Here is a 15,948-nt window from a genome sequence, read left to right as displayed (position 1 = left end):
CCCCCCCCCACTCACCACACCACCACCATTAGCAAACATATTTTAAATGTGCAAAAATAAGTGCCTGCTACACTCTACCGAAGTGTCCTTGGGCAAACTCATTAACTCTCACACTTGTTCCTGAAATTGCTGACTGCGCCTTTAGCAGTGCCGCTCAGCTTACTGACATGCCTCAAGTCAAGCATCATCATCCAGATGATATAATGCCCAAGAATGCCTGTAGAATGACCACAGCCAGCCCTGGCTTGACTTTTCACCCAGCTGCTGAAATGAAACCGATCCGCGTGTCCACGTGTTTGTGTCATTTCCATGTCATTTGCATATGTAAACCGGCCTCGCCTATTGCTCCGCGACTGCACTGAACGGAGGAGCCGATTGGACAGTCGGAGCCGCTCGAGGAGCAAATGGGAGCGCATGCTCCTGCTAGTCCCGCCCTCCCAGACACGTTGCCTTGGGAGAAGCAACACGGGCCGATCACTGGATGTTCTGCCTCCTCTCTCTCACGCCGCACGTCCAGCACATCAGCTGCTCTCTGCCTACAGTCCTACTGGATTTACCGCTAAACAAAGGAAGAACGACCAGCCGCTCCATCCTGAGAAGGTAGGCACCCATGCTCATCTCCTTTTAATGCCCAGAGCCTCCCGATAAATATCACTTACTTTGTGTTTCTGAGGGGACTAAGCGATATCCTAGTAATATTATTATTTTAAACCATCCAGAGGCATTTCACACAGACAACCTGGTCAGAAAAACAAAGAGTTTGCGGTTGTGTTTAGTGCTGCGATATGGTAGCCTTCCCGTGACAGGGACTGGTATTCCTGTTTCATTTCTTTCTTTATTGTTTAAATATATATATTTATATTTTACAAATTCAGCATGCTGCCAAATTTACTGAGACTGATGAGGAAGTATATTGTGTCTGTTACCCAACTGATGTGAAACCCGCATTTAGGCGGACAGATCAGACCTGCCACCTTATCTTCCTATGCGCGTTTTCTCTGGCGAGAGATAACGACGTGTGAATATCTGAAATATTCTCGTATATTTCAAGCATATCGGCGTACGTGTTAAGCGCTGGGCATCTCTATTCAGGTGCCCCACCTACACAGGTAGATGTAGACGTCGAGGTCGCGGAAGCTAACTGGTATATATATATTTTTAAATTGCTTTATGGGACCACCTTTCCTTTGATTCAGAAATCCACGGTGTTAGCTGTTATCAGTACCTCCTACTGCTATTTAAAGTGTTATTAGAATATAACTGTAGGCCTATATGAGCATGCAAAGGCCCAGGGCAAGTGAATATTTAGTAAGCTCGCCATGTGTATGCTGTTTTTATCACAGAAAGAAATTAGTAGTAGCGTGGAGCTAGTCATGGCACATATATGTTGATATATTTTCTCAGTGCTATTGGATTCATTTAGAGTTAGTATATTAATAAGAAGGGCGACTTTTATACAATTATAGAGAGAAATTAGATTTTCTTTTTGCTACTGCAGTGTCTGTGCATGTTTTGTGTTGTGTAATACAGTATTACACAACACAAAACAGACTGACATTGCAGTAGCTTGGAATTAGATTCAAGATTCTTTGGGACTTTGCTGAATCTCTTCTATGGCGCTCAATACTCACGTGCTCCTGTAAATCATTGCTTTGATTTAGAGCAATGATGATGTATATGTTTTGCGTTTTATTCAGTATATCAGTAAATGTCCGCTCCACCCCTCCTCTGTAACAATAAGATCAGAAGGCGACAAAGAATCAGGGAGCAATTAACCCCTCTACCCTCAAATTTTACAGGAAGCAAGAGACATGGCAGTCCTTAACTCTGGAAATCCTAAAATGATCTCTGTGCTGAAAATGCTGTTCTCACTTCCCCTCTTGTAATAAACACAGAGGGAATATACTGCAATTAAGCCTCCGTGAAGAGCCTTTAGTTGGATTTTCTTTTTTATTCAGAAGGCGTTCATTGCTGAAGAACGCTTCCCATTTTCTTCAATCTCTTTTTTCACCCCACAAGTGTCACTTGTGTTGATGGGAGGTCTGCGGTTCGTCGAACTACTAGTCGTCATGGTGGCAGACCTCTGCCCCTTTGAATAAGCAAGCGAACGAAGTGTATGAATGAATGTGGTGGTAGCAGCTGGCAGGCCAGCTGACAGAAGCGGACTGAGGGTGGTGGGGGGGATAGTCAGGGTAGCAATTGTGAAATTTAGAAATGTGTTTGTTTGTGATGTGAAGACGCTTGAGGGTTGCAGTGAAAAAAATTTGGAGGGACAAATGACGTGAGCCTCCCACCCACCACCCTCCGAGTATTGGATGGGGCACGGGACCGTTTGCTGTTTGCTTTTGATGGTGGCTGGCCTGTGTTTACTGGCTCAGGTGTTGCATCTGCAAAACAAACAGGTCATTGTGGTCCCAACAACTGTTATCTCACTGCCACCATCTGCTCCGAGTACACTGCTGTCCCTCCTCTGTCTTTATTGTTATTTCTGCTTGGCTGGAGTTTTTTTGTTCTTTCTTGACTTTTTGCTCGAGAACACTACATTTGATTATTTTGGCTAAAGGCCTTGATGTAGTTAATTTTTAATTTACTGTTTCTCGTCTCCGCATCTGTTATCGCTGCTCCCTTTAATATGTTTCGTGTTGTTGCAATGTAATAACGGTGAGTTTCTCTTTGTCAGGTCGGTGATGGTCAGTGCTATTTAGACCCTGCAGCTGAGGATGTCTGCTACAGATTCGGACAACTCCATTGACTGGCTGGCTAGCGACAATGAGGATAATGAGAACGAGCAGGAGCCTGACTGTACCAGAAAGCACAGCCAGACAGAAGCTCCTTTATCCCCCTGTGCCTCTTCGCACCTGGGCCCGACTGACAGCAGCTGCCGCTGGAGCAGCGACTTGAAGGAGGGCGACGGTAACTGGAGCGGGGTCAGGGAGGTCTCCAGCCGGGGATCTCCCGGCTGCATGGAAAAATGGGACAGAGACACCGCCACTGGACTGTGTAAAACACAGCAAGGAGAAAGAATGAATGGCAACAACACTCAGCAGGCACTGAAGAGACCCCGCGGCTCTACAGAGGACGAATGCAAAGAACGGCAGCTCATTGCCAACATGTCAGAGAAAGAGAGAATTTTTAGCAGCAAGGTGAGCGCCTCTGTGGTTCATGTGTGCTTTCCACAGACAGTGGTTGACAGTGTCAGCAAAACTAGCGCGTACCCTGTCACCCAGACTGATTCCCGTAGTGGTTTTACAGAGTGCTTCCTGCATGACATTTCCAGTAAAAATGACCTTCCCCTATTTGCTATCCGTTTCTAAAGAACTAGACTTTTTCTGTCTTAAGTCAAACAAAGCTAGTTAGTCATGGAAAGTTGTTGTCAATTAATATAACAAAATGAACTGGGGGGAGGCTGATTTATTATGAGCTTATCAGAAAAGGTTTTTAAGTTGTTTTATTACCCACTAACACTAATAAATCTGTTATTATTTTCAGTGCATGGAGTTACAATGCTACATTCATCCATTGTCATCAATCTTGAATGGCCTTCGTTCAGGGAGATACAAAGAAAGTAAGTCAGCATTTAATATGTCTTCTGCTTCACACACAAGATATTAACCTGATTGAACACAAAATGTCTTAGTTGAGTCTGTTTTTCACGGTCTCTTTTGTCTCAGAAAGAAAAAAACAATAGAGCGCATAGACTACGCAAGTCTTTGTGGAATAGGTGTCCTTGAGATATGAGCGCGAGACGTCTGAAACATGCATTGTCATAGGACTGTCATCTAACCACAAGCATTCCTTGTATATGTGCGCATGTGTGTGTAAAGTGATGCAGTTCTTGAGTCAGATAGGCATTATGAGGATCTCTGAAAGAGAGCACCGTGTTCAGGCGGGCGCAAAAACTGCTTAGTTTGGGATCTTAGTCAAACCCGAACCTTGTGTGACCCAGCACTTCCTGGCCACAGAAGCAGGGAGTCTGTTCCTTCACACACACATTTCACACTACCCATCTGCTGAACAGACTCAGCCCTGCTGTCAACACAGTTCATGTGGCTCATGCTACAACTTTCTTCTTGCCAGGACTCAGCAGTTTCCAGGAGAGTGTCGCCATGGACCGGATTCAGAGGATCATGGGTGTTCTGCAGAACCCCTACATGGGGTAGGTGACCCACATTCTGCCCTACATGAAACAATGATAATCGGTACTTTGACATAAATGTGTCAGCGTAGAAAATCTGTGTGCTCTTTTCACTTGTGGTTTCAAACCCGTGTGAGAACCACAGTGCATCCCCCAGCATACATATACAAGGGCTACCCAATACTGCTTGCTATCTGTGGGTCGAAGTGGTCTCCGTTATGTTTCTGACACATGGCTCACAGCAGGTTGCTGCTACCCCCGCACATTCAGGATAAATTTACTGCAGAGATGGCTGCCTCTCACTAAAGCTGGGCATCTTGTTAAAAATGTATCAGGCTTCACTGTGAGAGCGGCCCACTTGTGTCTGTGTGATTAGCTCTCCACCGGCCAGACAGCATAATGGAATATGCTATCACCCCTTTCAAGGAGAAACTCTTATAGTCCCTGTTTCCCAGTCAAATTTAAAATGTTTTGATATTTCACATTGTTAAATGGAAAAAAACTACCAATTCTCAAGTCCTTATGATCTGATTTTTAGTGCAGTTTTTTCCCCACACATATAAAAAAGAATATCTGTCCATTCATTTGCGCATTTTCTTAACTGCTGAATAGAAAACTTCCATATCTGATGAACGTTGCTATCAAAAAATTCCAGAAACTCGTGTAATATATGTTTCAATTATCTGGAAACAGGAAACTGTCACATTTGAGAAGCTGGAAAGTTTTGAGTTTTTGATTTGAGTAATCACTTTAGAGCATAATTTCACAGAGCGATTGCACTCAGCGATCGTATCAATACTATTTGATTACACTGAAACGAAATCCCGGCATCGTGTACAGTTTAGCTGTGAAACTGAATAGGAATCTTTGGGGTGCAGTTAGCACAAGGCTTTGCATCAAGGTATATTAGACAAAGTGCTCCTGAGCCTAGCGCAGACTAATTGGAGCCCTCACCCACCAGCTGCTGCCTCCATAAGGGAAACAAAGAGTGGGTGTGGCAGCCTCCCTGCAGACAGCCAGGGCAGAGGCTGGAAGGTGGACTAAACCCCTCCCTCGTGTCTCTCCTGGTGTCTGCTCTGTGTTGCCAGCTGGCAGCCCCTGGAGCAACACAATGGTAGATAGGATCAAAGTGACTTTTTTTTAGCAGCCACTGTGGCGGATAATCTTTCACATGAATTTAACATGGGTTGGACTGAATATAGCAGGAAGGTCCCGATCGTACGGCCCAGGCTAATCCCCGCTCGCCATCTGGTTCTGACGGGCAGCAGTTAAGGGGGATTCTGACTGCGCCCACCTCCGACGTGAACTGCGTCAACTGTTTTATTTTTACACTGACGCTGTGGGAGAACGTTGTGGCTTTGGCGTTTATATTTAGAGGCGAGCGGGAGTATTATACGCCAGTCCACGTGTGAGCTCAAAGCATGTGAGAAATGTACTTAAGACAATGTTCCCCTCCCCACACACGGAGAGCAGGCTTTGTTGAGCGAGCGAATGTGTTCGCTTGCTTTTCAAGAGCGCATATTTCCTGTGCGAGCTTGATGGGGAGGTAGATTTCAGAGAAGAGGTTACCAAGATTTTTGCTCGATTACTCAGATTCCCGCGCGATAGCTTGAGTAAATAGCTCTCTCTCACTCTCTGTTTCTTTTCTTTTTTTCACCTCTGCTTCCAGGGAGAAGTACATTAATATCATTCTTAAAATGGAAGAAATGCTGAAGAGCTGGTTCCCTAATGTAAAGCTTCAAGAACACCCACTCACTGTCACCCAAACAGAGGAAGCTGCTCCCACCAAGAAACTGAAGGTAAAGTTAAAAAAAAAGAAGCTGTTGTGTAAGAGCTCTTCGCCTAGATAAATCCCGCTGCCAAGAACATATGGTGACGACGCAGTGAAAGAGCGACTAAAATATCTATTATTATTTAATCACAGGTCTGGAACAGGGACAGGAGGATTAAAAGCTATTTTTACTGAGGTATTACTGCAGTCTCAGGTTCACTAAGAACAATGACAGAGGAGAAAAGGTAATTTTGGAGGAGTGTCCCTAAGGGGATAAGAAAGGTCAGGATACTTTAGAACATTCCTTTGCATTTAATTGGTGAGGAATTAGTCCCGACACACCCTGTCATGAACAGGATTTTATGATCTACATTAGGTTTTTTTTATTCTTTATAACTGACTACACCCACTATGATCGATACTGCTCATACCAGATCCCTACTACCAAGTCTGATTGCTACAGTGTGTAAATTATGCAGGTGGTGCAGCTCAATCGGAGGAGGTTCCCAATTCAAGTATTTCTAGTAGCGCGAGCGTGGCTGAACGCAGACTATGTCTTGCTCTGTGCTACGTGTGAGAAAAGAAAACTGGGGGAATTCTCACGGATTATCTAAAGATGGTGTGTTTAAACAAATACACAGAGAATTATCGCCCTCAGAACCGTGCTCATAATTTTGGTCTTATTCCTGCCACGCTCTTCAGCGTGTTATTTACTTTCTGGATAAAAACATCTCATTGGACACTTAGTGTCCGGCACCAGATGGCAGACAAAATAAGTAGCTTTTCAACAAGCTGGGGCTTCTAGTAACTAAACAACAAGATCCTCAAGAATTAGTGGAGGCCAAATTACGGTTCAGAGAGAATATTTTAGAAACAAAACTCAAAATTAATGCCAGTGTTTACCCCTAATGTTAGATATTAAACAGAGGAAATTAAATCATTTTGAGGCGCTAATACACTGTGTACATGTGTGTTCGGGTTGTTGCAGCGCCCCACCCAGATTTTGGGGCTTATTTGCTCTCGGGCCATTTTTATGGCTCCTGCAGTGTGTTTAGGGGTGGCTGTAGCTCAGGAGGTAAACCAGGTCATCTGCTAATCGGAAGGTTGGTGGCTTGATCAGAGTGTGAACGTTCGATGGAAAGCACTTAGAGGAGAAAAGTGCTTGTGGTATAAAGTGCTTTGAGTGCTTGAGTAGGAAAGCGCTATAAAAGATCAAACCATTTACCGTTTTAGTGTTGCTTTCAGCCCTTCCATTATCTGGGCCTCACTCAGATTTCTGCACGATGAATATATTATTTATATTTCAGGGTCCTTATAATAACTAGATGGACAGCAAATGAAAATTAGGTCTTTGTAATCAATTAGAATCATCGCTGAATAATAAAACTTTTTTGTCATACTCAACAGCTGTCTCCAGTTACCACATCTGCAGCAGCGAGCGCCATCACTACTAGCGATCCTCCAGCCACCGCCAAAGCCCTGAGAGTCACAGATCTCACTCCTCCTGGAGCTTACTCTGCCAATAATCTGAAGTGGCTCCACACGTCACCCATTTGCTCTCCCACAGCAGAGCAGGCCCAGGCTGGTCCCAGGCCCCTGCTGACCCCCAGTGACAGAGACCTAACGCAGGACAGCGCCGTGTCCTCCAGCACAGACAGCCAAACTAAGACAAACTTGGTGCCCAGAGGCCCGCCGCCGGGCAAAATCAACGCGCCCTGTCTAGAGAGGCTTCTAAAATCGACGGACAGCATCATCACACGTAAGGGAACAGGGCGTTTGACGGACAGCAGCTGGTCCTAGTCCACACAGAGGGCTCGGTGTAAGCAGCGCGCAGAGGAGCCCCGCCTTGCCCACCCTGCAGGGAGCCAATCAGCTCACTTAGCTCATTCCAGCCTTCAGGAGAGATGAGAGCCTTCAAAAGGGATGTTACCGATTCCTCTTTTAATATGGAAGCGGTGTCGATGAACAATGTGACTTTTCTGTACGGCGGTGTACCCTCTCTAACACGACAACTATCTGCTTTATTTCCCTTTTTGTTGACTTATCTCTTCTTTTTCCCCCCCTCTTCTCTCTTTTTATTTTTGCACTCTTCAACAGCGTGTGTGAGAGTTGGAAGGATAAATTTCACATGCCGTGATACCGGAGAAAGTATTTTCACAACTGAATTTGTTCGCACTGGCTTGTAGATGTAAAAAAGAAAAAAAAAATACAGTCTGAGTATCTGTGAAGCTGCCATTACGAGTGAAAGGGAAAGAACTGAAGGAAAGGTTTGTGCTGAAAGGAAGGAAGATATGTCAGTGATCTACATATTGTTGTGCTGAAAATGTGGGTGAAATGTGATGTTGTTCCCCTCCCCTCCCATGACTCCACTCTTAAGTTTATTGATGTGACTGTTACTCATTTGTATTCTTTATAAATAACTCTTTTGGTACAACTGTTCTACCTCAGCGAGCACCACGTCACGGTTAGTGAGTAAGAATGTGAACACTATGCTCAAAGTAAGGACACCTCGACAGAGCTACGGTGAGCCACCAAATGGCCTCTGACGACAAGGTCTGCAGCGCAAAGTCTCCCCTCTTCTACAAACGGAGGATGCTGTCTCAGTGGGGATGCTCTCGTGGCCTGACTGGTGCCAGTGTAAAGAATGTCAACTGCAGATTTCTTTTTCGAGTCTCCCAGTAGAAGGCAAACAGTGCCTGTAACGTCAAGCTGTGCCTGTAAGCTGGTTTAATAAAGAGAAAGAGAGAGAACCGTTTGGAAACCTTGCTCCTCTGTCCTCTGTGGGATGTACAAATCAGGAATTCTCACTCTCCTGCCGTTTTCCTGTTTTGAGTAAGTTATTCAGATCTCGCCAACTATTTTCTGTGGTGAAGCAGAACAATAGCTTTTTTTTCCTTTTTTTTTTTGCCACAGAACTGGACAGTATGTTGGACCAGCGGAGAGATGGACAAGCTTTTTTGTCTGTGTAAATCTTACAGGAAGGTTGTCAATTTACCCTGAAAAGTGGCCTTTACAGTGTGAAATTTTATACTTTCAAAATAAATGTGGTTATATTTGTTTGATGCAAAACAAATGGCTACAGATTCTTCTGTTGTGAAATTTCTTAACACTGTAAAGCCTAAACCATGAAACACTAGTGTGTTTATTGAACCTTCTGACAAATCTTTATTAGAAGAATTTAAACATCAAACTATATATGAGTATTAATTTACAGATTTTTGTTGCCTACTACAACTTATTCCGGCTCTTCAGGGAAAAACAATCACACTGATGATGTAGAGGTCTCAAAACCTGATAAAAATCCAGGTATTCAATATGACACACTTGGTTTTCACCAAAGGCTTTTTCAAAGGGTGACGTATAAGCAAAAAGAATATACACAATGGCCTGAAAATAATTCTCAACCAAGAGCTAAACCCGCTCAATTATGCATCAAAGACCCCCCAAAGAAAGAAGAAAAGAGTGCTATCTGATTAATGTCGTAGTTGGGCCAATTATAGGGTGAGTCACTCAAAGCGAGCCTACTTCCTGAGGGAATAAAAAGATTTATTGTTTGCAGGGTAGGGTTTCATCTTCTTTGCCTCAGTTGTGCTGTACAGGCAAAGTGAAATTACTGCTTGCAGGGCTCAGTATCACTTCACATTTCTCAGAAAGTGTTGCCACGCTGTGTTTTTACATGCCTGTAGACAAAGAGGAATTCCAAGCGCACAGTTTTTCACAACCTGCAAGAAAGAGGGAGAATGGCTCTGCCTGTGCCAGATTTCACATTTGATTTGCAGATTAGTTCATGAAAAAGGCAAGAAGCAAGTCTTTTATACTCTCGTGTGTGGCCACGATATAAGCATTTAGCTCCACTTCTAAATGTATTTAGAACATATTTGCAATCCAGCAAGCAAATGCCTCATGTTTGACAAAAAGAAGATGCTTTTTTAATTTTATTTGTTAGGCCCAATTTTTGCTTCTGAACATTTTGTGAAACCACTGATACCTCTGACTGTGGATTCACTTTCACTCAGCTCATGTCGAATTTTGTTTCTGTCAGTAAGAACATGTCATGGCCACGAGGTCTGAAAATAGAAGCATGTGGGAGTTCTACAGCCTCGAAAACAACCGTTCAGGAAGTTAAGGAGAGAAAAAATGGTAGCGATCTACCCCATTTTCATTTGTGCTTCACTAAATTACACATCAGCGAAGCACGTGTCTGTTTTTCCGAGCTGAAAGGCTTGATTTGGTCGATTAGCCGCACTGCTTTGTTTCAGTGTTGCTGCCCCAGATCTCATCTCTCAGGAAAAGGCTAATGGTCTGGACTCACGTGCACAGATGACCTGACAGCGTTCGTGTCCATCGACAGCTTGCACAGATCGCCCAGAAAGTTGTTGTTATGAATGATAGGAAGAGCTGCATCAACAAAAGACAGAACTCTCAATATAAACACCCTGCCAATAATGAACTTGTGATGTGATGTAATGTGCTGGGAAAGTGCATGGAAAGCAAAGTGCTATGAATATAAAAGTAAGTAGGTGCAGGATTCTGCAGACTGAGATGGGTGAGTTTAAAAGTACTACGAGAACATGCCCAAAAAGTAAGACTAGAATTTCTCATTTAAAATCATTTTAATAACTGTGAAAGATCAAGAACTGCCTACTCTACTAGAGAGTTTAAGAAAAGGTAAGTTGTAAGTGCACAAAAAATAACCAAGTACCAGAATACATCAAAGTGATGGTAAATTAGATCCTTAATTTTTCAATTATGTTCAACAAAGCGGTACCAGAGTCACCAGATAACATTATAGACCAATTCTACCATGGACAAGAAATCTCATTGCTTTCCTTTTTAAAGGTCCACAGAGGTTATGCTGCACAAAACTGATTGATGTCTGAGGGTTTTTTTGTATGTATGGGCAGAACTACAAAGACCTAATCATTACTGCAGCAGCAGACATTGGAGCCTTTTATCAGAAGCATTCAAAGGCGAGTGGGAGAGAAGAAAGAGGGTGGACAAGGGGTCTGTGGTTCCAGTCACAAAAAGCCACAAGGAATAATAAATAGGGCTTCATTTTCTCTAGCTGCTCTTTTATTGTAAAAAGGCCCTGATTTGAGCTCCAGCTGGGTTTAAAATGACGAAGGGGGTGAGACTGAATCACAGCTAAGGTGGCAGAGCTTCCCCCAGCAGTAGTTATTTATACACCTACTGTATTTATAATCCTCCCATCCAGAAAGAGCCAGATGTGGTGAGTGTGAAATCACTAACAATCCAGTCAATTCATGATATCAAAAGAAAGGCCAACTGCTGCAGTACAGGCAGTGAATAAAGGGCAGATATTTGCTGATGGTGGCATTCGTTTAAAAAGCTTCATGAAATTGTTAAGCATTCAAACCTTCTGTAATGTAATCATTCCTTTTGTGCTGATGCTCACCGTAGCTCTGCTCTTTTAGACTGTAGTGTTAAAAGACCCAATCACACCATTATCACAGATATTACATAATTACATGTTCTGAACTGCCATCAGCATGTTGTGACCTAGCAGCATGTCAGACCTAAACAGAGAAATACAGCCGTACACGTTTGTCGCTCACGTGATCATATAAGTGCAAAATCTATAAATAAATAAATGACTGATTCTCTAAAAAATTTGCACATTCTTGCACCGGCGGGTGAGCAGCGTGTGACTGCGTGTGACTGTCACAGATTTTGATTTGGGCTGTGCAAAGCAACAAATTGACTCATTATGTTATTATGAATTGCGGCTGATTCATTCACACTCCACAGAAATAATGGTCTCATCTGTCAGAGGGCTGAGCGCTTTTAATTAAGAGACCCGTGAACCCAAAATATCCCCCGTCCAATTATTAGAAGAGCAGGTTATACAAATGGTGAAAGAGCTGCGACAATCCATGGCTGCTCCTCCGCAGTCCTCGGTTTGCTTATCAACCCTCCATGTGCAGTTTAATATGAACTTCTTGTCTCATCTTCCACTACGCAACCTGAAATTGAATTTGGTGTATGGTTTGTTGTTACGTTTGATTTCACAGTTAAGTGATACGGTATAGTATGAAGTCAGATGCTGTTTTTGCTTTTTTTTTACTGATATTGCACTGGGAACATTCTGGTCTCCAGAGCCAAATGACCACCAAGTACATCGATGCAGACACCAGGGGTCTCTGCAATTCAGTACAGCGCTATTGATTTTCCTGTCTCCAGAAGGTTATCCTTAGCCCTTTCAGAAAAAAAAAACCCAATGTTCGAGCAGCACCACCGCCATTCCGCGTGGGTTTTACCAGCAGCACCTTTTTTTTTTAAATATTTCAAACATCAGCAGCAAAATGCTGAAATACATCTTCAGAAAACAAAACGTTTAAAAGACTAAACATAATGTGAAAGCTTCATCACAAAAACTGTAGTTATCAAGGACGCTCTTCTATGAACACTTTCAGTGCATGCTGGCAGCAGAAATGATTGGGCTCATAAATGTGATACTTAAACATTTGATGCAGGAATGATAGCTATGGTGACAAGTCTGTTGTTTTTTCAACACAAGGCCTCAGAGACTAATTATGTGAGCAAAACATCATCGCGCCATCCTTTAGTTTCATATTCTGATCTGTTTCCAGACATCTACATGTGACAGGAGGCAAAGTGTTCCTTATAGCAGCGTGCCTTTGGGAATACTTTCATATATAAAGGTTCACAACACTTTCAACAACCACTTCACACAATCAGACGTCTATTTTAACTTCACAGGAGGCTTGAATCGACTTGTTAAAGTGGGTTAGGATAATCATTGTGGATATGTAGAAAGGTGGAACGTGTAATTTGTATTAAGAACATAATAACATGCCTTTGGCAAAAACAAAAAAAGCAACATGATGATAGATATTTGTGTGAGCCACAGTTGTTTGTCCAGGTGCAAAGCATACTAACTTTGATGAAAAGGTCAGCCAATCAAATTTCCTTAAAGGGGAAGACTTGTCATTCTCGGTATCGCAATGAGCAACACTTGTCACCTCCCTGTGGTCTAATTGCAAATGTACCTGTGATGCACATCGCTAAAGATGAAGCAGTGAGAGAGATGAGATCACTGATATGCCACCCAGTGACATATCAAGAGCACAACCACCCACACACTCACCCACCCATTAAGTCTCATTTCCAAGAATAGGGGGCAGACTGTGCTCTTGTAGGTATGAATAATGAAAGCAGCCTCCAGGAGCTCATTTCCAGAGAGTGATCATCAGTAAAGTACGGCCTAATGATCACACAGATAAAGTGAGAGGCTGGCATTCATGATTAATGCCCTCAGGTCTGTCTCCACAGCTACACGGCCTCTGCCATCAGATCTTCTGATGCGCACTGACCACAAAGCATCAGGTGCATCAAGGAAAATAAGATAGACCATAATTTACATGAGTCAGCGCATCGCTTCGTTCCTATAACAAAACTAGCTGTAATATATCATAGAGCAGATATAAAGAATAAGAAAACATGTTAGTTTCAATAAAGCTGTAGTATTTTGTTTTATCTGATATGTAAATGCTTTTTAGGCACCAACCTATCACTTGATATGATTTTTATGTAGCTTGTTTAAATGCCTGTGTGCTTTTTTGATGTCTAATTTACAAAATAAACTCATTTTAAAAAAATTCCTGATGCATGAATATCTTAAGTAGTCTTCAGGAATAGTTTTCCAGGCTTCTTAAAGAGTGTTTCTTTTGATGTTGGCAGCTTTTTGTTCAGTTGTCTGTTGAGATGATCCCACACTGTTTCGATAATGGTGAGTTCCTGGTTCTGGGGAGGCCAATCCACGAATGATAGCGTGTGAAAAACCAGGCTGTTGCCAATCAGATGCTTTCCAGGCAGTGTTGTGTGGTGAATAAAAATCTGACAGTACTTTCAACTGAAGGGCCGGATGCTCAGATCCTGTGTCAGATCTTTGCTAAATCATTTCCTATTTCTTAAGGACATAACTTTTAGATACTGTTCATCAGCCGTGGCAGGCCACTTCTTCTTTTGCCTTACACTTGTCCAGTTGTCACATTTTTTTAAGAGCAGACTACACACTATGCCATATGAGCATATGAAATATGCCACATTCTCAGTTAAATTCTCTTTGGGAATCACCTTGCAAAAAATACTGTGTTATCTTTGGCATTTTTTGTAGAATGAGCTCAAGAAATGGGATCAAGCAATGTTTTTGTGACAGGCTGCTTGTAACAAAATGCATAGAGCTACAATTTAAAATACAATTTTACAGTTTTGCTAAGTCCTCTTTTTGTGTAGACATACGGAAAACACAAGTCATCCCTTGAGTTTGGTTGCTTCTTTGCTTAAATGATTAACAGGTCAGTGTTAAGTGGCTTAACAAAGAAACAAATAAATAAAAGGCACAAAGAAGAGAATGAAAAAAATAATTAAAACAAAACCTTTTACTCAATACTGTATATGCATGGTTTTCTTTAGTTTAATTGATTTCTTTTTACTTTTCCCCTAAAATAATTTCTTGTAACTATTTATTTCAGGGTATATGGTTGTAGTTTTTGTTATGCCCACTAGATGGCACCATAGTAAAAGAAAAGCACAGCATATCACTTTTTTGCTGCAGGCAATGGCCTCAACATCGCAGACACAGTTTTTAAATGGTAAATTATTTATCTACAGCTCACCAGCAGCAGCATTCATGTTCCATTAAAAATAATAAGAATACCAATAATGGGCCACAGTAGCACCAGGGGCCTGACCCATTTAAGTGGAACGGGGTCATGATGTAAATAATTACACCTGTGTTTCCATGTCAGAATGGCTGGGTAGCTGAAAAGGGCCTATTATGCTCATCATGTGCTAACACTGACACATCTCTGAGTCAAGCACTGTTCCAAAGACACCCTGAAGGACACACTTTGAGCTGACAGCCCACCTTATTTGTCTGTGTGAATGGATCATCAACCGGATCATACCAACGTGAGTCGGCTGGAATTCCATGATTCCACAGAACTGATCCCACCATACCAGCCGTGGCTCTCTTACATGAGATGCAGACCTCACTGTAACGGCTGACTGGAAAGCATGTCATATCACTGTCTACAAAAGACTCAGCTCTTATTTCAGTGAGACATGGCAGGAATATTTACAGTCACCAGCTTGTGTCATCAGGGCGAATAGAGACGAGTGACCCAAACGTGCACTAAATGTTTTCTCTCGTCTCATCAAAGGCCAGTAACTCACAGGCTGTCATTAAACAATAACAGGAGATGTGCTAACATGGAAACAGACTACAGGAGTTTTGTCTGACATAGCGAATTAAATGTGAATCTAAATATTTTGTGCTGCTATAGAGAAGGACAAGAAGGCACACTGTTTTCAGACTGACCCACTTGTTGATTATGACACCTTTCCCAGTATTTGTGTTGAGCTGGCCCAAATTGTGTAGGTCAGGCCAAATTATCCCTTCAATCTCTTTCAGCTCAGCTGAGTCCAAACAGCGCCACTGTTGTGAGGCTAAATAACCAAGCAGTGGCCAGAAGAAATGGCAGCGGCCAACAAAGTAGGTGGATAACACACTGATATTGAGATTATTATTCCTCGTCAAGAGCTGCTTTGTATTTTTTTTTTAACTTTAGTGTGTTTGGCATATTTATGGTTGGGATTTCTGGGTCATCTAGACACAATCACACTTTCACTGTGTGGGAAAATCATTTTACAATTTGCTTGGCCTTAAAAGAAAGGAGATGATGAGAGTTTAATATCCAGGACTCAGGGTGTAGTTGTCACTGATGCCTCACAACAAGGAGGCTGTGGGTTTGAACTTCATGTTGTCTCTGTGCACACAGTTTCTTCCCACAGTCTAAAGGGATGCATGTTATGTTAATTGGCTGTAGGTATGGATGTGATCATGAAGGCTTGTGTGTCTCTCTGTGTAAGCCCTGTAGGCTGGTGACCTGTGCAGGGTGTAACCTACCTTATGCAAAGCACCAGCCCAGACAGGCACCAGTCCCTTCCACAGCGTTAAGAAAATAGATCAAATCAACAAGTTCTGGTTTCATAAAAA

The 15,948-nt window shown here is 42.6% G+C and overlaps 1 protein-coding gene across 1 annotated transcript; it reads left to right on the top strand.

The window, feature by feature from the left end:
- The first annotated feature begins 413 nt into the window (after positions 1-413).
- ciartb (circadian associated repressor of transcription b) lies at positions 414-8,979 on the top strand. Its single transcript, XM_086298718.1, has 6 exons — positions 414-600; positions 2,681-3,143; positions 3,490-3,565; positions 4,078-4,156; positions 5,805-5,934; positions 7,314-8,979. Exons 2-6 carry the CDS (start codon positions 2,721-2,723, stop codon positions 7,704-7,706), a joined length of 1,101 nt encoding a protein of 366 aa, XP_086154844.1. The 5' UTR covers positions 414-600; positions 2,681-2,720; the 3' UTR covers positions 7,707-8,979.
- Positions 8,980-15,948: the final 6,969 nt, after the last annotated feature.

The sequence above is a fragment of the Aulonocara sp. 'chitande type north' Nkhata Bay genome, linkage group LG7 (assembly GCF_057382095.1).
Source record: "Aulonocara sp. 'chitande type north' Nkhata Bay isolate Kocher_YH1m ecotype deep benthic linkage group LG7, A_spYH_male_GT1.1, whole genome shotgun sequence".
In the NCBI taxonomy this organism is placed as follows: Eukaryota; Metazoa; Chordata; class Actinopteri; order Cichliformes; family Cichlidae; genus Aulonocara; species Aulonocara sp. 'chitande type north' Nkhata Bay.
Note: the sequence above shows the minus strand (reverse complement) of the source record. Positions and strands in the feature narration are given on the sequence as shown.

Excerpts from the sequence above, each read along its gene's own strand:
- ciartb (XM_086298718.1), top strand. The coding sequence starts at position 2,721 with ATGTCTGCTACAGATTCGGACAACTCCATTGACTGGCTGGCTAGCGAC. Across the intron at positions 3,144-3,489 it reads AGAGAATTTTTAGCAGCAAG|TGCATGGAGTTACAATGCTA; the intron begins GTGAGCGCCTCT and ends TATTATTTTCAG. Across the intron at positions 5,935-7,313 it reads CTCCCACCAAGAAACTGAAG|CTGTCTCCAGTTACCACATC; the intron begins GTAAAGTTAAAA and ends CATACTCAACAG.